At 44.2% G+C, this 23477-nt stretch overlaps 1 protein-coding gene across 5 annotated transcripts in view; it reads left to right on the forward strand.

Moving 5' to 3' along the window:
• Nucleotides 1–23477, forward strand: part of ADGRB1 (adhesion G protein-coupled receptor B1) — a 421483-nt gene that overhangs the window by 123737 nt on the left and 274269 nt on the right. For all 5 annotated transcript variants that reach the window (XM_079984142.1, XM_079984141.1, XM_079984145.1 and 2 more), the window contains exon 2: nt 3113–4027. In XM_079984142.1, coding sequence (XP_079840268.1) covers nt 3280–4027 — 748 coding nt within the window. In that variant the 5' untranslated portion in view covers nt 3113–3279. The remainder of the gene's footprint in view (nt 1–3112; nt 4028–23477) is intronic.

Consider the following 23477-nt stretch of genomic DNA (forward strand, 5'->3'; position numbering starts at 1 on the left):
TGGGTGGCTCCTGCAGACCAATCATACTGCTGCATTGTTCTAGGACCAATCAGACTGCTGCATTCTGAATCCTATTGTTCTAGGACCAATCAGACTGCTGCATTTTGGATACTGTTGTTCTAGGACCAATCAGACTGCTGCATTTTGGATCCTATTCAACTCAGTACATAACACCCAGCTTCTGCTTTTCCTTCTCCTCCCCTACCTTGCCCTTGCTGTCTCCTGTTTGCTTGCCAGAGAGTCAGCGAGCAAACAGGTTGCGCTGTCGACTGCTTTCTCCACCTCGCCGCCACGGCCATCTGGATGAAAGCAAGAGGCAGGTGAAGACCAAGCAGGTTGCGGTGGCGAAGAGAAGGAGCAGGTCTTCGGCAGATGCCCAGCCATGAATGTATTAACCTTTCAGAACTGGTTCCGCAATGTGTTTTGATAAGGCGAGTGGAATTTCACAAGGGGGTTGAGCAAAGCCCCATATTGGAGGGGTTGAAAGATAAGCCTCTGTCTGGAGTTGGAAATTTAGTGTTCGCTGACGGGAAAACAGGCAGACATGCCTGCTTGAAAGATAAACAATAGGTATCAGCCACTGATCAGCAACTTGGCTGTCTCACAATTTGGGAATGGATGGGATCCTGATGTGGGAGACGGTGAGTGAAGACAGATCAATCCTACAGTGTTTTAGAGAGACCTTGCAGTTTCTAATGCCACCTCGACTGTTCATTGAAGACAGCATGCCTCTGAATGATGCCAGCAGGTGGGAATTTCAAGCAGGGAGATCCAGTGGAGGAGGAAGGGGGTGTGGGGGTCGCCCTGGGTCTCATCCTGGGGGGAGGTGACAAAATGACAAATATATATATATATATATATATATATATATATATATATATATATTGTAAAAAATTGAGCTCACAAAACTTTTTAGTTCAGTCAACAAACATAAAAAAGTGTGGCTGTCACTGAGTGCCACACCGCAGGGGCTGGCACATACCGCAGGGCCTGCAGCGTGCCTGAGCCATGCGTCTCTCCTGGGAGTCAAAACAAAATAAAATAAAATAATTCCTTCCAGTAGCACCTTAGAGACCAACTAAGTTAGTTACTGTCATGCCTCACGTTGCGTTTGCTTCAGGTTGAGCGTTTTCTGGTTGCGGCCCATGGCGGCCCGGAAGTACCAAAAAGAGTTACTTCCAGGTTTCGCCGCTCGCGCATGCGCAGATGCTCAAGATGATGTCACGCGCATGCACAGAAGCGGCGAATCGCGACCTGCACAGACACAGGTTGCGTTCTGCTCATGTTGCGAACGGGGCTGTGGAACGGATCCCGTTCGCAACCAGAGGTACCACTTTATTGGTATGAGCTTTGGTGTGCATACAAAATTCCTTGGGGAGAGAATTCCACAAAAAGGGAACCAGTGCAGAGAAGGTCCGTTCTCGTGTTGCCACCCTTCAGACCTCGCGTGGACGAAGCACACAAAGAAGGGCCTTAAAGGATGAATGCAAAGTCCAGGACGGTTTATATGGGGAGAGTTTCCTAAAGTGAAAACAATGCTTGAAGTAAATATTTACCTTCACTCTGATAGTAAGGAAGGAGTTGGTGCTACGGAAAGTCCTCCCAAAGCTCATTAAACCAGATCTACATTCCACTTTGACCATTGTTGTCCAAACCAGTGCTTCCCCAACTTTTTTGGGTCAACGACCCATTTGGTTCCAGACACTCACCCAGGCTATAAAAAAATGTTGTTTGGAATAGTGGATTTCAAAAGCCACTAAGGAGGGTAATAACCCAATAGAATTAAAACAGTAAGAATTAACTGCACATTTTTTCAAAGTCCAAATACATTTACAGTCATACCTCAGGTTACAGGTTGCGTTTTTTCAGGTTACGGATGCCGAAACCCAGAAGAACCGGAACAGGTTACTTCCAGGTTTTGGCGGTCGCGCATGCGCAGAAGCACTAAATGTGCAGAAGTGCTGAATCGCAACCGGCACGCACGGATCATGTTCGCAACCCGAGCGTCCACTGTATTTAGCTTAATTGTTTTAACAAAATTGATGAACTGGATCCAGTGATACCAGCTTTTCCAAGCCCAATAGCCATTTGTGCCTCCAGTACCCCCCTGCTACCCCTTTGCAAACCCCCCCCCCCCGATAATTACACTGCCTGATAGATTTAGATGGCAGTCTATTAAATTCTTATACACTCTCCATATACATATACATACACATACTGCAAAGAAATGCTTTTCAATTTAGTGCAGGGAAACCCATGTTTATCATCATAGACATTTAATCCGAGCATGAGAGATGAGTGTAGGGTTGGTGTAGGGTGTGAATAGAGATAATGAGGCACAGGAAACAAATCCCATGTCGTGGAACTTTGGTTTTTGTTGTTGTTGTTGTTTTTAAAAGCACATTTGCGCTTTAATTCCAGAAGCTGCAAATTCAGTGAATACATGAAACAGCTCAGTAAAACTAGGACCTTCTAAACCATGGCAGCCAATTACGGAACATGTCTTCCCAGGTTTTAAGGCAGGGGTGCGTTGTGGTCTTTTCAGCACAAACCTTTCCATTTTCTGAGGGCTTCTGATCAATCCTACGTTGTTGTAGTGAACCGTGGCAAATTCTAGTTCACAGCTAGCCCGTATTCCTCCACAGCACTTTCAGTGTCTCGGGGATTGTGAACTGGGAAGGGCAGTGTGTGTTTGATGGTATATATATATATATATATTCCGTACAGAGTGTGTTCTCGGAAGGGGGCAGGCTGTCCAATTGGAGCTTTTTGTGTCTCTCCACAGGCAGGGCTGAGGAGAAGTTCTGTGGCAGCATTTAAAAGACGTGGGGGGGGTGTGGGGAGAGAAGTTGGCTTTCACTTCTCAGCAAAAAACCAAATCCCAAAATGAAGACAGTTGCTTGTGTCATGCGCGTCTTGTGGATTTGGGAGGGGGAGTGCCTGCCACAAGCAGATGCATCCTTGATCTGCCAGACAGAGCCTCCAGATGGCCTTGTGGAGACATCGGTGCCCTGTTAGATCCTCTCTCAAGGAAAGCCTGGACATCGCTGCGTTTCACAGCCTTGCATCCTGGAATTAACGGAGCGTGTTTCTCTCTCCTTCTCTTCCTCAGGTCTTGCTTGCCTCGGCCACAAGGAGGAGCCCAAATCCAAACATGGGACGGCTGGATTGATCTCATGTAGAGCCTGGGGCAAGAACTCTCTCATTTCCTCCTGTTATGTCCAAGATCTGCCCTCTGCCTGGCTATTGCTTTGAGTTCCAAAGGACGAGGGACCTAGGATGAGGAGGAGCACTGGATATACCTTGAACCTGCTTTTGTTATTGCCACTTTTCTTTGTGTGGACCGTAGTGGCACTCGACCTTGGGCAGTCTCCGTGCACCACTCTGGTCCAGGGCAAGTTCTTTGGCTATTTCTCCTCATTTGCCGTCTTCCCGTTGAACTCGTCCCGTTGCTCTTGGATTATCCAGAACCCCGATCCCAGGAGGTACACCTTGTACATGAAGGTATTGAAGCCCACCGGTGGATGTGACCACCAGCAGATACGGACCTACCAGTTTGACTCCTTCTTGGAGTCCACAAGGACGTACTTGGGCATGGAGAGCTTTGACGATGTGCTGAACCTCTGCGACAGCTCCACCCGCTATGCCTTCCTCCAGTCCAGCAAGCAGTTCCTCCAGATGAAGCAGACCGCGTCCCCCTTAGAAAGCGGGCACGTCCGGTGGAAGCCGGCCAAGATCCAGGAAAGGGATTTCTCGGTGGAATACCTGGTGGTCGGCAACAGAAGCCCCAGCAAGGCTGCCTGCCAGATGCTGTGCAAATGGTTGGATACTTGCTTGACCACCAGCAGCAGCTCCCACCCTTGTGGCATAATGCAGACTCCCTGCACTTGCTCCAGCGGAGAGGTGCTAGACCAGCCCAGCGATATCCTGGGCTTCACCAAAAAGAAGGACGATTGTTTCAAAGATGGGATTTACTTGGAGAATTGTGTGAGCAGCCCAAAGGACAGCAGTGGGCTGGATTTCATGGGTAAGTGATGTCGTCCGGATGCTCAGCAGTGCAGAAATTGATCAGAACTTATGGCTCAGGTACAGGGGAACATTTTCCCCCTTCTACCCATTCATTGATTGGCACAGTCAATACCACAGCTTCAATTTGCTTTGATTTAAAGTGATCTTGGCTTGCCGTCGTTGAGGACATCAAAAACTGGATTCCAGTTTGAAAGTAATTTTGCTGTCTGTCTTTGGGGGTTGGAGTTAGGGCTATTAAGAATTATAAGGAAGTTAAGCAGCATGCCTTTTCCATGGTTGCTCCCCTGGCAATATTGTTATATATCTTTAGTCGCCAAGCAAAAGCATTCCTCATTAACCAGCCCTTCAGCCTTTAAATATATGTGGCCTTTTAGAGTGAGAGAGATGCCTTAAAAAACTGTTTTTATTCATTACTTGGTTTTAATGTATGTATGCGGGTGTTTTGCTTGTTTTCGTGAGTCGCTTTGAGTTGCCTTGGCCTGAAAAAGCAAGTAACAAATTCAATTAATTAATAACTACTACTACTAAGAACAACCATTGGTTCAGCTTTTGCTAACTCAGTCCTCCAGATGTGTCCTCCAGACATGCTGGCTGGGGCTGATGGAAGTTGAAGTCCCAAACATCTGGAAGGCACTTGGTTGGTGAAAGCTGTCTTAGCTGCTACAGAAAATCAGATCTCCAAAATGGGTTAACTCTTGCTTTGCAGACATGCCATTATAAATGGCTGCTATACATTTGCCTGTGGTCTCAGGGCTGGCCAAACCATGGAGGCCAATTAGGCAGCTGAAGAGGGCAACACAAGCCCATGAGAGCCTACTCCAGCTGTGTTAATGTTTTGGAAAGAAACACTGGATTTGCGCAGAAGATGCACCAAATGAGCTTTGCAGCTTGCTGGGTGGGCGATCTAGATTTGGGTGTTTCAGCACTGAAGTATTTACATTTTAAGCTATTGCTACTACTATGGTGACAGGGAGAGTTTAAATTCCAAAACCAAAACTCCAGGATTCATTTTATTTTCCCCACTGAGTTTAGCATGGATTGCCTCCCATACCATCTTCCATGCAGGATTTCCACATTTTATGCATTCTTCTATATTAAGGTTACCAGACGCCCCCGTTTCCTGGGGGCAGTCCCTGGATTTACAGCTTTCTCAGCATTCACATGTACTCTGCGAACAATAAGTGTCATTGAAAATTTTTTGAGTAACCTTAAGCTATATCAGGGGTCAGCAAACTTTTTCATCAGAGGGCTGGTCCACTGTCCCACAGAGCTTGTGGGGGGGGACAGACTATATATTTTTTTTGGGGGGGGGGGGATGAACGAATTCATATGCCCCACAAATAACCCAGAGATGCATTTTAAATAAAAGGACACATTCTACTCATGTAGATTCCTGGACTATCTGTGGGCCGGATTTAGATAGCGATTGGGAAGGATCTAGCCCCTGGGCCTTAGTTTGCCTACCCATGGCCTAACTGATGCCATTTTGCTTCTGTAAAAAAAACTAACTAATAATTACTAACAAAACCAATACCATCCACCAGTTTAAAAGGCCATAAATAGCTTAATTAGCCAAAGGCCTGGGAGAAGAGGAATATTTTTTCCTGGAGCCTAAAGATATGAAAAGAAGACACCAGGTTAGCCGTCCTGGTGGAGAGCATTCCATAAGCCACCAAAGTAAAGCCCTGTTCTCGTCTTGCCATCCTCTCCTCTCATGGAGGAGGCACATGAAGAAGGGCCTCTGAGGTTGATCACAGATCTGGGTCTGAACAGCCCCATGATCATCATGGCAAACATGGAGTCTTTAGCCAACACAGAGCCAGTCACCTGGGCATGGATGTTGACGTCCCTCAAAACCAGCTATCTGGGAGTCCTCAGCACCGCTTCTGAGACCAGCTCAGGCAGTTCAGGCAGGGAGACTGCTGGGCAGTAAGGCCAGCAGAACACCATATCTGTCTCGAATGCCCAATGCCAGGAACACACACCCTAGATCCTTCCCCAACTAGACAGAGAGCTTGGAGAGGGTCAACTCCCCGACCCTCAAGTCTACTCGGATGCTGCACTGAGTACCCAGGTGGGCACAGCTGGGTGAGACCAACTCTGCCTTGCTCACCCACCCTGGTCTCACTGATATAGACCAGATCAGCCTCCTCATCCATAACTGGATCATGGATGAGAGAGGTCTTACTCAGAGCCAACCTGGTATTCAGCAAAAGCAGCTGCAAACCCGAGGACTGGCTGACAGGACAACTGAAATTCCCCAGGTTGGAGGAGGAGTTGGCATGTGGCACAGTCACCAACTGTCTGTGTTGTGTGCCCCACCTCCCCCACTGTACCTCCTCTTACCCTTAACCACTGTTCTAGCCCTAGCCCTAGCCCTAGCCCTAGCCCTAGCCCTAACCCAAGCCCTAGCCTAGCCCTAACCCAAGCCCTAGCCTAGCCCTAACCCTAGCCCTAGCTCTAGCTCTAGCCCTAGCCCTAGTCCTAGTCCTAGTCCTAGTCCTAGTCCTAGTCCTAGCTCTAACCCTAGCCCTAGCCCTAACCCTAGCCCTAACCCTAGCCCTAACCCTGTTCTGCTTTCGTCAGCTCCTCTCTTCCCAGACACATCTCCCATCAACAACAAAAAACCCTACACAAATTAAAAACAGTTAAATTATTAAAAAACCATTTTTTAAAAACCCTCCAAAAATGAAGCCAAAGCAAAACTTTATGCATTATCCTTGTTGGAATGAATCTCCTTCCAACAGAGAATCCTACAACTCTCTCTCTCTCTCTCTCTCTCTCTCTCTCTCTCTCTCTCTCTCTCTCTCTCTCTCTCTCCCCCCTCCTAGCAAAGTCTTTTCCTGAGCATCCTAATCTCACTTTAGCTGCTGCTCCACAGTAGCATCTCTCTAACAGGATGTTCTGACTGCCTCTGTGCTGGCTCAGGTCTCTTCCAGAGCTTAAGGCAGGACTTGATGCCAGCTTTGGGGGTAAATGTTTTTGTGCCTGCAGTACACAAAAGCAGCAGGTGGTGTTTGTTTGAATGGATGAGAAGGCCCTTTAGGGAGGCTGCTGCTGGCTCCGGGAGATGGTGGGGCCTGGTGTGCCTCTCTCAGTTAGCAGAGATGTTGACTTTTGGCTGTACATGCAGCTTATCTGAGAGATAAACAGTAGCCTGGAGAGCTGCTTGGCCGGCCATTATCTGTTGAAATGCTTTAAAAGGCTTTGTGGATTTTTGCGGTGACATCACAACAGCATGTTATTAACACAGAAATAGCAAGTTGATGCGATGTAAGTTTTAGCTGCTGGAAGCAGGAAGAGGAGCTGAAATTGCCTTGTCTGTGTGTAAGGTGGTTTCCTCCTTCTCAGTTGCCCCAACATGTCCCCAGCCCTCCCCTTTATCTTTTGGGTGGGCCCTAAGGACTTAAAAAGTGGGATGCGGGTGGCACTGTGGGTTAAACCACAGAGCCTAGGTCTTGCCGATCAGAAGGTCGGCGGTTCGAATCCCCGCAATGGGGTGAATCATAGAATCATAGAATCATAGAGTTGGAAGAGACCACAAGGGCCATTGAGTCCAACCCCCGGCCAAGCAGGAAACACCATCAGAGCACTCCTGACATATGGTTGTCAAGCCTCTGCTTAAAGACCTCCAAAGAAGGAGACTCCACCACACTCCTTGGCAGCAAATTCCACTGTCAAACAGCTCTTACTGTCAGGAAGTTCTTCCTAATGTTTAGGTGGAATCTTCTTTCTTGTAGTTTGGATCCATTGCTCCGTGTCCGCTTCTCTGGAGCAGCAGAAAACAACCTTTCTCCCTCCTCTATGTGACATCCTTTTATATATTTGAACATGGCTATCATATCACCCCTTAACCTCCTCTTCTCCAGGCTAAACATGCCCAGCTCCCTTAGCCGTTCCTCATAAGGCATTGTTTCCAGGCCTTTGACCATTTTGGTTGCCCTCCTCTGGACACGTTCCAGTTTGTCAGTGTCCTTCTTGAACTGTGGTGCCCAGAACTGGACACAGTACTCCAGGTGAGGTCTGACCAGAGCAGAATACAGTGGCACTATTACTTCCCTTGATCTAGATGCAATACTCCTATTGATGCAGCCCAGAATTGCATTGGCTTTTTTAGCTGCCGCATCACACTGTTGGCTCATGTCAAGTTTGTGGGTGATCTCCCATTGCTCTGTCCCTGCTCCTGCCAACCTAGCAGTTTGAAAGCACATCAAAGTGATAAATAGGTACCGCTCCGGCGGGAAGGTAAATGGCATTTCCGTGTGCTGCTCTGGTTCGCCAGAAGCGGCTTAGTCATGCTGGCCACATGACCCAGAAGCTGTACGCCGGCTCCCTCGGCAAATAAAGCTAGATGAGTGCTGCAACCCCAGAGTCGGCCACAAGTGGACCTATTGGTCAGGGGTCCCTTTACCTTTTTAAGGATTTTAAAACAAATCTGTTGTCTGAAAATGGCAGCTTTCATTTAGTAGTGGCTAGGGCCCACTGGAGCTGATAGGGTGGAGGGCAGGGAGCCCAACACTAGGTGGCGCCAGAGTCAATGAGAGGTGCAGCCAGAGCCAATGGCAGGCAAAACTCTCTCTGTACTTAAGTACCACTAGCAGCCATGCAGGAAAACTGTATGGCAGTGGGGGACTGATGCCTATTGGGACTGGTAGGGCAGAAGGCAGGGAGGCCAAAAATTGGTGGAGAGCAATGACAGGGGGAGGCAGCAAAGTCTAGCTTCACTCTCCCCACCCCACTGATTTCTACAAGTGCAACACAAAGAGCTCATCCAGACTCATCCAGACCTCCTTTTGTGGCACATTTCCAAGCACAGGTCCACTGTATCTGGGACGTTTTTCTTTTTCGTGGGCACTTTCCCCAAAAAACCCTCATCTTTACCGCTAAATTGGAGAAAACAGCCGTCTGCAGGAAACTCAGATTGCTGTTTGTTCCAATTCCACATTAAAGAGTGAGTTTTCGCAGGGGGGAGCTTGGACACAGCACTTTAAAGCGGTGTTTCCCAAACTTGGGTCTCCAGCTGTTTTGGGACTACAGTTCCCATCATTCCCGACCACTGGTTCTGCTAGCTAAGGATGATGGGAGTTGTAGTCCAAAAAGAGCTAGAGACCCCAAGTTTGGGAAAGTGCTACACAAGAGCTGAGTATGAATGAGCCCTGAGACCAAGGAGGGGGCAGCTGATTGACAGTGCCACCTGCTGGACTGGTTGTTGTAGGTAGGAAGACAGACAGGTGGAGACTGGCTGTGGACAGATTGAGGTTGGCCGGTGGTGTCCCCCTTTCTGCAATGGACCAGCCTGCACCACTGCTTGTTATGTGTCTCCTTCTGAGCCTCCTGGATCAGGCCCAATGGCTAATCTAGTTCATTATCTACTTCTCAGTGGCCACCCAAATACCTGTGGGAAACCCAAGCACAAGAGGAACACTCTCCCCTCTTGTGGTTTCCAGGAACTAGCATTGAAAGGTATTACACACACGTACATTTGGGAAATATGCACCTGGGTGATTCTTTTCTGCAGTTGCTGGCCCTCCTTGTTTACCTCATTTATTTGTTTCGTAAAATTTATGCACCTCTTGATCGTTGAAAACCTCCAAGCGTTTTACGAAAAGGTAGAACAGTAAAATCGAGGGGGCTGGGGTGGGAGAATGACAGCCCTACTTAAAAACGTACAAAGGTTACAATGCTAAAACAGATTAAAGCAGAAAGTGTTTTTGTGAGTGCATCGTAAGGCAAACGATCCACAATATATATCATTCATTGGAATTACACAGTTGGTTGCTAAGAGGCAAGGGGTGGCAGTTGGGGTCTGGAGGTGACGATCAGACTTTGAAAGCTGGCATCATTGGATCAAATTCATCAGTTTTGGTGCATTAATTCAACTAAAAAGTTTTAACTGGGTTTTGAATATACGTGCAATTAATTGTTGCTCTTTCAAATTTCATTGTGTTATTATCATACTTTGTTGTGCAAGCTGCTGTTCTGAAGAATGCTTTTAAGCGAATAGGGCAGTGAGCACTGGGGATAAGTTTACGGAACCAAAGCAGCGGTAGCCCAAAAAGTTTGGGAACCGCTAAAATAGATCAAGCCGAGAAAGAATGTCAAATGACACAGCTCTGGATATAGAAGGACCTGTATTAAGGAACCCCCGGTGTGCGAATACGGAAGATGGGAGGGCTGTGCTTTCTTTTCCATGTGCCCCCTTCCTCTCCCTTCCTTGGCTCCCGTCTCTGGATCTGAAAGCAGATGGTGCTTCAGGAGCGGGGTGGCCGGGCTCTCCGCAGAGTTTCAGTAAAACAAGCCATTATCCGAGCGCAGTGCAGATGCAGCAGAAGGCTCGGAAGCCAGGGGACTCTGCCCTGCCAGATGCCAGAACTGCTCTCATATATTTTGCATGGGGTTGGTGTGAGCCTTCCAGTATTGGGAGGGAAAGATAAATCCCCTATTCTCTAGCTAGCTCTTCCTCAACATTCTGAAACCTTAGCAGGCACCTCCAAGCTCCCTTTACAACCAGAGCACGCGATCGGAGTGTCTGTGCTCATCTGTGCCCGCAGAAAGTCCTAGATTCGAACCCAGCACCACCAGGCTTAGAGAAAAAACCTCAGAGAGCTGCATTGTGGATAATCCTGGGCGAGATGAATTTCTGCTTCCTCTTTCCTATCTCTGTTCCGGTTCCCGTCTCCTTCTTCTGCTTCCTGTCCCAGTTTCAGTCTCTATCGCAGGCATAGGCAAACTCGGCCCGCCAGACGTTTTGGGACTACAACTCCCATCATCCCTAGCTAACAGGATCAGTGGTCAGGCATGATGGGAATTGTAGTCTCAAAATTGTAGTCTCATCTTTCTTTAAAAACATCATCTTTACCACTAAATCGGAGAAAACAGCAATCTGCAGGAAACTCAGATTGCTGTTTGTTCCAATTCAGCATTAAAGAGTGAGTTTTGCTTATGCCTGCTCTAGCATCTCCTGGTGGGGATGGGAGAGATTCTGGAGAATAACTGCCAGTCAGTGTAGATAGCATTGAACTGGATGTACCCATGTCCTGACTCATGTATGGCATCTCCTTAGGTTTCCTATGTACACAGGGTATCTCAACGTTGAAGTCCATCTTAATTATTCTGGAGGAACTATCCTACCATTAGACTCTGAATAAGGACTGAGTGGATCTCCAATGCATTCCACCCCAAAAGGAAATTATTCCACTCTTCCAAGCACTCTTTGCTTCCTTCAGAAATCGGCCGAGTTGTCTCAAACATCTGCTTCAAGTGGAATAGGGTGGGCACTAGGCTAAAATTTGGGGGGAAGGGAACTTGCCGCCTTTCATGCAGCTCTTGCAATGGTTGCCAGTCATCAGGAGGAGCTCCCCACAGACGTTTATAATCACCCCCCCCCTAGAAAGGTTAAATAGTGGGGGATTCAGGACAGATGAGATAATATTTCACACAATTCATACATTATAGGATTCACTATCACAAGATGTAGGGAAAAGATTCCATGAGGACTGACTGGAATCTTATTTTATTTTTGGAGAAATCAGTGGTTGAGAACATGCATCACAAGCTGAAGGTGACCCAGAAACTACAATTAATCCAGAATGTGGCAGCTAGACTGGTGACTGGGAGTGGCCGCCAAGACCATATAACACCAGTATTGAAAGACCTACACTGGCTCCCAGTACGTTTCCGAGCACAATTCAAAGTGTTGGTGCTGACCTTGAAAGCCGTAAACGGCCTCGACCCAGTATACCTGAAGGAGTGTCTCCACCCCCATCGTTCTCCCCGGACACTGAGGTCCAGCTCTGAGGGTCTTCTGGCAGTTCCCTCCCTGCGAGAAGTAAAGTTACAGAGAACCAAGCAGAGGGCCTCCTCGGTAGTGGCCCCTGCTCTGTGGAACGCCTTCCCATCAGATGTCAATGAAATAAACAACTATCTGACTTTTAGAAGACATCTGAAGGCAGCCCTGTTTAGGGAAGTTTTTAATGTTTGATCTTTTATCGTTTTTTGTTTTTTTTTATAAAGATATTTATTAAAATTTTCAAGAGAAAAAAAATCCAGAAAAAAAGAAAAAGAAAAAACAGAAATTGGGTCAACCTGAGAAAAAGGTTTTAAGTATAAAGACTGATGTATATAAGTTAAAATTTCATATATAAAATGAATTAAATATAATAATGAATTAAGGTTAAAAATTGGGGATAAGAACTTGTTGAACAAACATTTGGAAATGGAATACAAGAAGGGGAGGCGAGGGGAAGTCGCGGAAATAGGTTATTGAAAATAAGGATTGTAAACGTTGAGTGCTTTTATCGTGTTTTTAATGTTCTGTTGGAAGCCACCCAGAGTGGCTGGGAAAACCCAGCCAGATGGGCGGGGTATAAATAATAAATTATTATTATTATTTTATTTTAGAGGAATCAGTTGTTGAGAACATGCATTGCAAGCTGAGGCTCCTGAGCTCAGTCCCTGCCATTTCCAGGTAGGGTTGGGAAAGAACCCTGTTTGAAGAGAATGGAGAGCCACTTTCAACCAGTGTAGACAACACTCAACTAGATAGGGCCAATGACCAGACTTTGCACAAGTCAACCTCTTACATTCCCATATTTTGGGCTGCTTAACTTGTTGAGTAGAGAAACTAATTGGGACACAGCCCACCTCAAGTAGCCCACCTGCCCTAATACTGCTCACTCATCCCCTTCTCCTAGAGACAAGGTTTCAATTCAGTCCACATTGAAAGGTGAAGCACATCCCTCCTTCAAAATTTGCACCTCTCTGAATTTTTGCAGCGAATTCTCTGGCCCAGTAATGTGGACATAACTACATAGGCTGGGGTGATGTGTGTGTGCATACACACCCACACATGAAAACAGTGAAACTAGCATACAAAACAAGCCCTATTAGGGAGACTTGCTTCGGAAAAATGTGTACATTAAGGAGAATTGCATACAAATGTGTATATTGGGAGAAATTTGCAGTAAAAATCTGATGAATTTTCACGCATATGATTAAAAAAAGGAAAACCCTCAGAAACTGATGTGGAAATGTGGGGAACTAAAGCTCAGATTGGAAAAACGAGCAGCTGAAACTGAAAATGACAAATTTGGCCAGGCCTGAGAGGGCCACAGGTTCTTCATGACTGGTTTACAATGAGCATACGCAGTAAATAATTGCATTATGATAATGTGGGCACAGTGAGAGAAGGCACAAGCTTTTCCAATCTGAGCTGCCTTTCCAGCATTTTAATAAAACGTATTTCCTTTTTATATGATATAAAGGAGGAGGCAGGAAGGAAGAAAATGAAAGGCCTTGCTTCTGTTCCCTGCTCAATAGCTTATGAACATGATAACAATGCGGAAATATCAGCAGTTACCTGCCGACTGTCCCATTGGTGCTTCACAGAGACGAGAGGTGGAATTTACATCCAGTTTTGCAAGGGAGTTTTACAGGCAACTACTTCCATTATTGCTGAGGGGACTTTTATGTGTAATTTAATGAGCAGCGCCACGGCAAACAGCTTAACTGCTCAGTTTGGTGTCATTCTTTCCAAGTTCAGTGTTATTTAACACCCTCTCAGACTCGGGCAATGGAGACAATTCCTCCAAGGTGCTTTTGCAGCAGAATACCGGGGTGGAAATGAGAGTGGAGAGAAATCAGTGCACAGTAATAAGAATAATAATTTATTATTTATACCCCGCCCATCTGGCTGGGTTTCCCCAGCCACTCTGGGCGGTTTCCAACAGAATATTAAAATACAATAGTCTATTAAACATTAAAAGCTTCCCTAAACAGGGCTGCCTTCAGATGTCTTCTAAAAGTCTGGTATTTGTTTATCTCTTTGACATCTGATGGGAGGGCATTCCACAGGGCGGGTGCCATCACCGAGAAGGCCCTCTGCCTGGTTCCCTGTAACTTGGCTTCTCGCAGGGAGGGAACCACCAGAAGGCCCTCAGTGCTGGTCCTCAGTGTCCGGGCAGAACGATGGGTGTGGAGACGCTCCTTCAGGTATACTTTAGAGCGGTCGTTTAATGTTCTCAGAAAGCCCTTATGAAGATTCATGTTAGTGTGAATTTCTCCTAATACACACATTTGCGTATGCTCTTTTGCCCAATATGCACATTTTTTGCATTTTCCCTATTTTGATGCATTTTTGCACGTCATTTTCACTAATGTACACATTCTCATGCACAGCTTTCCCCTAATATAGGAACTTTTGAGCACGTTACTTCCTTGAAGAGTTGAATTATAAAATCTGAAGAAGTGTGGCTTTCAAAGGACAGTTTTGTTTTGGGTTGCATATTGGCTCGAAAGGTGCAAATCAGGTAGCTTCTCCTTAAAATGCTCTTCCACAGCTCACCACGGGGGAAATCAATCCAGGTGGACTGTGGTGTCTCTGTTGACCCAGGTGATGCCGTATTGAGCCCCCACAGTGCTCTGATTTAGTAATCCAAAAGGGACTATCCCCCCTCTCCTCTGTGGCTGTCCACACATCTTATTTTTAGTTTTTATGTGCAGGACATGGGCCCGACCTATTTACATATCCTGCTCATCAGCGTTCTAAGTCTTAATGGCTTCCTAATGCAGCCCTAATGGGATGGGACATGCTCTAAACACCACATGCCGCAATTACATATACGTTGCCGAGCCTCTGTGTTTTGCTCAGAATTCAAAATCATGCCATAGCAATTCTGCATGGTAGCACACTTCATTAAGTAAGATAGTCGTTGTGGCCCCCACATGACCCATCCAGCTAAATGAATGCTTACTGGCTTGGGGTATGGATGGCTACCAAGTTAGCAATAACGCAACCTGATCTGGCTCAGCTGGTGCGCTTGGGAACTTACCAATGTACTATCATCAGAAAGACAGGAGTGGGCAATTATCCATAAGTATCCCCCCCCCCAACTTAAAAAAGAAGGCATGATCGAGGAGAATAGAGTTAGAGGGAGAGAAGGGATGGCTAAGTGAACAAAAATTGACTGGAAAGTACTGATTTATTTCGTAAAATGTATGCAGAGGTACCTCCGTTCTGGAGGCCCGTTCGCAACATGAAAAGAGCCCAACCCGCAGCGGTGCATCTGCGCACGCGTGGGTTGCGATTCACCGCTTCTGCACATGCACGAGTGGCAAAACCCGGCAATAACCCTTTCCAGTACTTCCAGGTTGCCGCGGGACGTAACCTGAAAGAACATAACATGAAGCGGACATAACATGAGGTATGACTGTACAATGCTTGATTGTAAAAGAAAACCTCAAGGTGGTCTACAAAAAAGGGGGGGGACCCAGTAAAATTACCAATAAGAAGAATTAATAACAATTAATAACAAAACGTTAAGCTGGGAAGACACTAAAAACAGATTAAAACTTGCCACAAACTTTCTGAACATCTGGGTAGGCTCACCTGAACAAAAATGTTTTTAGCAGTTGCCAAAAAGAGCACACTGGAGGCGCCTGCAGGGAGTTCCGAAGTTTCATTGCCGCCACACTGAAAGATCAACTTCTTACAAATGCAGAGCAGGTATTTTGTGGGACCTGTAACAGTGTCAGTTCTGCAGATCAAAGTGGTCAGAACTAACCCTAACTCTTTTTAGTGGATCAGACTATCAGTGGATACTGTCAGAGGCTGGGCAGAGGAGAGATGGGGGAGACCGCCTCCCCAATCTGACCCTTCCAGGGAGGAGGAAGAGGAAGGTAGCATAGATTTTCAACAGGGTTTTGAGGGAGGTCGCAGCTCAGAGGCAGATGATGGGGAAAGTTGGGAAATCATGGGAGACCCAGAACAACACTCAGCTGACATATTGTCATTAGAAAGCATTCCAGGCCCTCCGTCTTCGTGAACCCGGCGAGCCTTAAAAGTAGATCAAAGAGCTCAGAGGGCACTTAGTGGCACTCGTAGAGGAGGTGATGATGATGACGAATGAGGAAGTGGGAGAGACGGGGGTGGAGATTCACTCAGGACGCCATCATCCAAGAGGCTGGGCCTCTCTCTGTAAAGTTTGAAATAAAAAAGGACCATAAGAAACTTTCCCTTGTCTTTATACTTTCCTGCGCAAAACAACACAAATCAATACAGTGGTGCCCCGCAAGACGAATGCCTCGCAAGACGAAAAACCCGCTAGACGAAAGGGTTTTCCGTTTTTCAAGGCGCTTCGCAAGACGAATTTCCCTATGGGCTTGCTTCGCAAGTTTTCCCCCTTTTTCTAAGCCGCTAAGCCGCTAATAGCCACTAAGCCACTAATAGCGCTAATCCGCTAAGCCGCTAATAGGGATGCTTCGCAAGACGAAAATACCGCTAGACGAAGAGACTCGCGGAACGGATTATTTTCGTCTTGCGAGGCACCACTGTATTGTGCTTGTCCATATAAATCCACTCTGCAAAAGTTGCTGCTTACAGCAGCTACTACTATGCTATAAGATCCACTGTCCTGTGATATCATATATGGTATGTATGGTTTTTTTTGCTGTAAAAATTATTTTTGCTATAAAAATGTGTGAGATTATGATATTGTATTTACAGATAGGTAGCCGTGTTGGTCTGCCATAGTCAAAACAAAATAAAAAAATTCCTTCCAGTAGCACCTTAAAGACCAACTAAGTTAGTACTTGGTATGAGCTTTCGTGTGCATGCACACTTCTTCAGATACACAGTTGTATCTGAAGAAGTGTGCATGCACACGAAAGCGCATACCAAGTACTAACTTAGTTGGTCTTTAAGGTGCTACTGGAAGGAATTTTTTTATTTTGTTTTGATATTGTATTTATTTGCATTGCCTAGAGTTTGTACTACTGATGAAGCCTAGGGCGGTGAAACAAGGCTAATATTCCAGAAATCCTTGTCTTAGACTCTGTGAAAGGATTCTGTGGAACTGTAACAACTTTTCCTGTGGATTGTTGGACTCTATGAACAGACAGGTGGAATATACACTTTCACATATGTGGACCTTATCCATAAACTGATTAGAGAATGAACTGATCCACTGTGTTTTCTACTTTTTTCGTTGTACTTTATGAGCTACTTCTGTTGAAATTTACAATTCAATACAATGAATAGTATATATTATTTTTTCAAACGCACAGCTGGTTATGTCTTGTGTGTTTATTGAATTTATACTTTCTTGGGCAACCAGCCAGGAGCCGCTGACAGCATCCTGACAACCTCCAAGTGAAGCCATCTTAAAGAAACCCGAGATGGTGCTCTACTGTCACGCGTGCATGCGCAGAAGCGGTCCCTCCGGTTGCAGAAACCTCAGGATCCGACCGGAGCTCCGGAATGGATCCCGTCCGCAACCGGAGGTACCACTGTATTCGCCCTCCACTGTTGGAGGCAGTATGCCTCTTAATACTGGGAATTGCCGATGGGGAGAAAGCTCTTGTACTTTGATTCCCTGGAGGCATCTGGTTGGCGAATGTGAGAACAGAACGATGGAGTTATTAGTTGGCGTTTTGGTTTGATCTAGTGGGTTTGTTGTTTTTTCTTATGTAGGACTAGGGACTGCTTCCTCTGCTGGTTTTGCTCACCTATACCTCCCAACTAGCTCACAACTCCCTCACCCAGACTGTTGGGTGGCTTTTGATAAGCATTCATTGTTTGCTCAGTTCTGCCTCTGGCTCCTCCCATCCCTGTCACGTGACACCCTCCCCGAAGGTTGCCTAGAGGGCAATACAGCCTTTGGGCTGAATAAAGGTTCCTCTCTCCTGATCAACCATATGTGTGCAGGAGGCTTCTGGATGAAGAGTGAGATGGGAGGACAGTGAACAGAGTTAAGATGGAATCATAGAATTGTACCAGAGATGGAAAGAGGACCAAGTCCCGACCAGAGAAGAATGGCAGATTAAGTTGATGGATTATGACGACATGGCAAAAATGACCGAAAGAATCAGAAGTCAGGAAGACCAAAATTTCAATTAGGAATGGGGGAAATTTATAATTTATCTGAAAAACCATTGTAAACAGTTAAAATCATTAGTAGGATTGGAATAACACTTGTAGTTTAAAGGCGAATTTTGGATATAATAGAGATGTAAAAGATCTGGATTATTATAAAAGATGCAGGAGGAAATGATTAATGATAGGACCCACAAAGGGAAGAAGGGAATTCCAGGAGATTCTGTGGAATCTTGTTTTTATGGTCTGTGTTGTATGTTTGTGATTGTAAAATTTTAATTTGAAAAAAAAGAATATGTATATATATATATGATAGAATCATAGAATTGTAGGGTTGGAAGGACCCAAAGGGTCATCTAACCTAACCCCCTGCTCAAAGCAACAAGAGTGGTGTGAATGAGTTTGCTTCCTTTGGTTCAGAATTCAGTTATGCCCTGTGGCCGATGACCCCACTAGAAATCATCCACTTCCTTGTGGCTTCCAGGCTGGCCTCCTCTGTCAGGAGCTCATCCTACACTCGAGTAGGACCCTGGCAGAGACACATGCCTGACTGGCATGTTCTCTCCCTCCTGGTCGATCGTTCGGGAGCTTCACAAGCTTTCTTCTGCCCGAACATCACAGCGATTGATGCCAACAGACACCGGCACACTTAAGGATCTGCAGAGTATGCGCAGCTTGCGTAACAGACCTCAGCAACTCAGCATTTTGGCTAATCTACTTTATTTACATATAAACACACACTGAGCTCTGCAACATGGCTCCCTCTCAAGCATCAGACAGCAAAGAGAAAAAACAAAGGACAACAGTCCCACTTCACGGAACACAGTAACACAAACATCCTGTCTCCGTCACTTCCCACTCTGTGGAGTCAAAACATATACCGTCATGTGAAAGACAACAATCCCATGACTGCAATCATGGAGCAGGAAGTCTAACATCCTCTACCCTCTAGCCAGGATAAGTCTTGCAGATCCTCACTTTGAGCTTTTGTTCTTGGGCAGCTCCAAGAGACAGGCGTTCCCATAAATGCTTGGATAGAATAGCATCCATAGAACTCCAGTCCATCTTCCCTGGGAACCACCAGTTTGCTGTCATCAAAATAATCCGCAGGGCTTTGGCTGTTTACAAGCTGGAAGCGGACAGGGCAACTGGTGTCCAAACCAGCGCTGAGTGCCAGGTCTTTGACCTGGGCAAATTTACAAAGTAAAGCTGGGCCTGCCAGTGCAGTCAGAATTCTTGCATGCTCGCAGCTGGCACGAGGCCCTGACCATCACCTTTCCTTGCTTTCTCACTTCCTGATATCAAATCAGAGATCCTTCCTTTTGTCACTGCAAATCCTAGTCTTCCATTGCATGCCCACTAACCTGGGCTAGAGGCTTATTACAGGAATTGCTTTATAATAGAAATGTGTAATAGGGTTGTGCTGATAAATGTACCTTCCATTTCGTTATTTCTCCTTCTGCTTTACAGGAACAGTTATTTTTAATGATTACTCAGAAATTCCAAACTGGTGGAGAACCCCACCATGTTAGACCCAGGGCTTGCAAAAACCATCTAGGTTTTTAATATCAAAAATTTACTGAATATGCAACTTGAAAACAGCTGCTTCATAAAACAATTATTATACAGTGGATCCTCGAGATACAAATTAAATTTGTTCCGGGGGTCCATCTGCAACCCCCATCAGCGAGATTGAGCATTTCTGTGCATGCGCATGCAGCGAAACCTGGAAGTATTCACTTCTAGGTTTGCTGCGTTCGTAACCCGAAAGTTGCGTATCCAGAGGGTCCACTGCAGTCAACAACGGCCAATAGTTATGCCTGCATTCAATACAACATTCATACAACACTAAAATATGCTGAATCTGACTATCTGATCCATTCTAGTCCATTATTGTTTACACTGACTGTAAGTGGTCTCTATATAGTTATTTGTTATTTTTAATAAGTTTTGTAAGGGTTTACAGAGAAAAATACAAAATTTAATATATTTTCTCTTTTTTATCCAAACTAAAACTTTGATCTAAATACAATAAAATATAAAGGGGAAAAGGGGGGGAAGAAAGGAGTAGAAAAAGGAAAAGGAAGAAAAAAAAGAATAGAAAGGAAGTTAAAAGAGAAAGAGAGAAAAATTAAATTCAGAAATTAAATAACTTCCAATTCTTCATTTGTCTGCTATATATAAATAATATTCATTTCATCCACTCCAGTATAACACCCAGCGAAGCCACTTTCTATAAATAAATATTATCTTCAATACTCAAATCCAAATATTATCATTTCTTTTTCTTTTTCATGTAAAAAGTCTATGAGAGGCTTCCAATCTTTAACAAACGTTAACAATGACTTTTCTCTCATTAAACATGTCAATTTCGGCATCTCAGCTAAGTCTGTTAATTTTAAAAGCTGGTCTTCCATTGTTGTTTTTTTAATAATATTATTTATTAATTTTATAAAACAAAAATCCACATAGATAACAACAAGGTCTTTCTCATTAACCACGTTTCATTCACATCTTTGGACTTCCTCACATCTCTTGTTCCTGCTTTCTAAACACATAGATTTTTCTAGCAAATTATTCACTTAATTCAATTTATATCATTTAATTATTCAATATTAAATCTCAAATCTTATAATTTAAAACACTCTAGTTCTAACATATTGTTCATCCAAAATTTATCTTTTCTTTCAATCACATTTAAATTTATATTCTTTATAACTAATTTGTTGGAACCATCTTATTGCGGATCTTACATCTTTCTTAACATTCATACAGTTTACAATATTTTTGTAGATAGTCCTTAAAATTCTTCCAATCCTCCTCCACCAATTCTTCTCCCTGGTCTCGGATTCTGCCAGTCATCTCTGCCAATTCCATATAGTCCATCAGTTGCATCTGCCATTCTTCCAATGTGGGCAAATCTTGAGTTTTCCAGCTTTTAGCGATGAGTATCCTTGCTGCTGTTGTGGCATACATAAAAAAGGTTCGGTCCTTCTTTTGCACACTCTGGTCCACAATGCCCAAAAGGAAGGCCTCTGGTTTCTTAAGAAAGGTATACTTAAATACCTTTTTCAGCTCATTATATATCATTTCCCAGAAGGCCTTAACCCTGGGGCAAGTCCACCAGAGGTGAAAGAATGTTCCTTCAGCTTCTTTACACTTCCAACATTTATTATCAGGCAAATGGTATATCTTTGCAAGCTTGACTGGGGTCATGTACCACCTATATATCATTTTCAAAATATTTTCCTTCAAGGCGTTACATGCGGTAAATCTCAGACCTGTAGTCCATAACTTTTCCCAGTCAGCAAACATAATGTTGTGCCCTATATCTTGTGCCCATTTTATCATAGCTGATTTGACCGTTTCATCCTGTGTATTCCATTTTAACAGCAAGTTATACATTCTTGACAGTATCTTAGAGCTGGGTTCTAACAGTTCTGTTTCTAACTTTGATTTTTCCACCTGGAATCCTATCTTTTTATCCAACTTAAAAACTTCTTTAATCTGAGCATAATGTAGCCAATCTCGCACTTTATCTTTTATTTTCTCCATACTCTGCAACCTCCAATTATCTCCATCTTTTTCTATTATTTCCCAATATTTCGGCCATTTGGCCTCCATATTGAGTCTTTTCGGGGCCTTAGCCTCCATTGGTGATAGCCACCTTGGGGTTTTGTTTTCCAGTAAGTCTTTATATTTTATCCAGACATTAAATACTGCTTTTCTGACAACATGGTTCTTAAAAGCCTTATGTATTTTAACCTTGTCGTACCACAAATATGCATGCCATCCAAAAGCATTGTTGAATCCTTCCAGATCTAAAACATCCGTGTTTTCAAGATGTAGCCAGTCCTTCAACCAGCAGAACCTTAAGTCTGGCAGGGCAAAGCCCCCTCTTTCTTTAGCATCAGTTAATATCTTAAACTTAATTCTGGGCTTTTTGCCCTGCCAGACAAATTTAGAAATATCTTTCTGCCACTTCTCAAAACACCCCATTTTGTCCACAATCTGTAGAGTTTGAAACAAAAACAACATTCTTGGCAGTACATTCATCTTAATAGTAGCAATACGTCCTGACAAGGAAAGTTTCAATCTTGACCAGATTTCTAGATCCCTTTTAATTTCAGACCAACATTTTTCATAATTATCTTTGAATAAATTCCTGTTTTTGTCTGTTATGCTTACCCCTAGGTATTTAACTTTTTTAACCACATTTAATTCTGTCTCTTTCTGAAACCTTTCTGATTCTGAAGGGGTCATATTTTTTTCCAAAACCTTGGTTTTTTGCTTGTTAAGTTTAAATCCCGCCACCCGACCAAACTCATAAATCAATTGCAGTACCCTTTTGGTGCTAGGCTCTGGCTCCTGTAAAGTCAATACTAGGTCATCTGCAAATGCTTTAAGTTTATATTGTTTCGCTCTGACCTGAATACCCTCCACCAACCGGTCTCCTCTGATCATATTTAAGAGCACTTCCAGGACCGATATAAATAACAAAGGGGAGATAGGACAACCTTGTCATGTTCCTTTTTCAATATTAAACTCTTCCGTCACCACATTGTTCACTATCAATTTTGCCTTCTGCTCCGAGTAGATTGCCTCTATCCCATTCTCAAACCCCCGCCCCACTCCCATTCCTTCCAAGTTTTTCTTCATAAACTTCCAAGAAATGTTATCAAAGGCTTTCTCCGCGTCTATAAATATCAAAACTGCTTTTGTGTTAATGTTTGTCTGCAAGAGTTCCAAGATATCAATAATATTTCTTGTGTTTGCAAACAAATGTCTACCTGGGAGAAAGCCTGCTTGGTCCTTGTGGATCACTTCATTTAGGACTTTTTTAAATCTGCTTGCTAAAATGTCTGCAAATATTTTGTAATCCACATTCAGGAGGGAGATGGGGAGGTAATTCTTAAGTTGTGTCTTTTCGGTTTCTAGTTTAGGTATCAATGTGATGAAGGCCTCTTTCCACGACTCTGGTGCCTTCTTCCCTTCCATGATTTCATTACAAACCTCCATTAGTGGATCAAATAATCTTTCAATGTCTTATAATACTTGGAGGAGAGACCATCTGGTCCTGGAGATTTGCCCAATTGCATGTTCTGAATGGCTTCTTCAATCTCTTGTAGTGTTATTTTATAATTCAGGATAGTTCTATTTCGCAGAGACAACCTTGGTAGACCATTCTTCTGTAAAAATTGTTCTATCTCCAATTCATCTTGCGGCCCTTGTGTATATAATTGCTTGAAATATCTCTGGAAGCACTTTCTGATTTCTACTGGGTTCTGAATATTTCTTCCTTCAATTTCTAAATTTGTTACCGTATTCAATTTTTGTCTCTTTTTCAGCTGCCATGCTAGCAGCTTTCCACATTTGTTTGCTGATTCAAAGAATCTCTGTTTCATTAGCTTAATTTTCCATTCCACTTCCTGATTTATCAGTTTGGCATATTGCGCTTGATAAAGTTTAATTTCTCTTAGAATCTCCTTTGATTTTGGTTTAGATCTTAATTTCTTCTCACCTTCTTTAATTTTCTCCAAAATCTTATATTTTTTCTCATTCTGTGCTTTTTTCCTTA

The sequence above is a fragment of the Podarcis cretensis genome (assembly GCF_951804945.1).
Source record: "Podarcis cretensis genome assembly, chromosome: 7".
In the NCBI taxonomy this organism is placed as follows: Eukaryota; Metazoa; Chordata; class Lepidosauria; order Squamata; family Lacertidae; genus Podarcis; species Podarcis cretensis.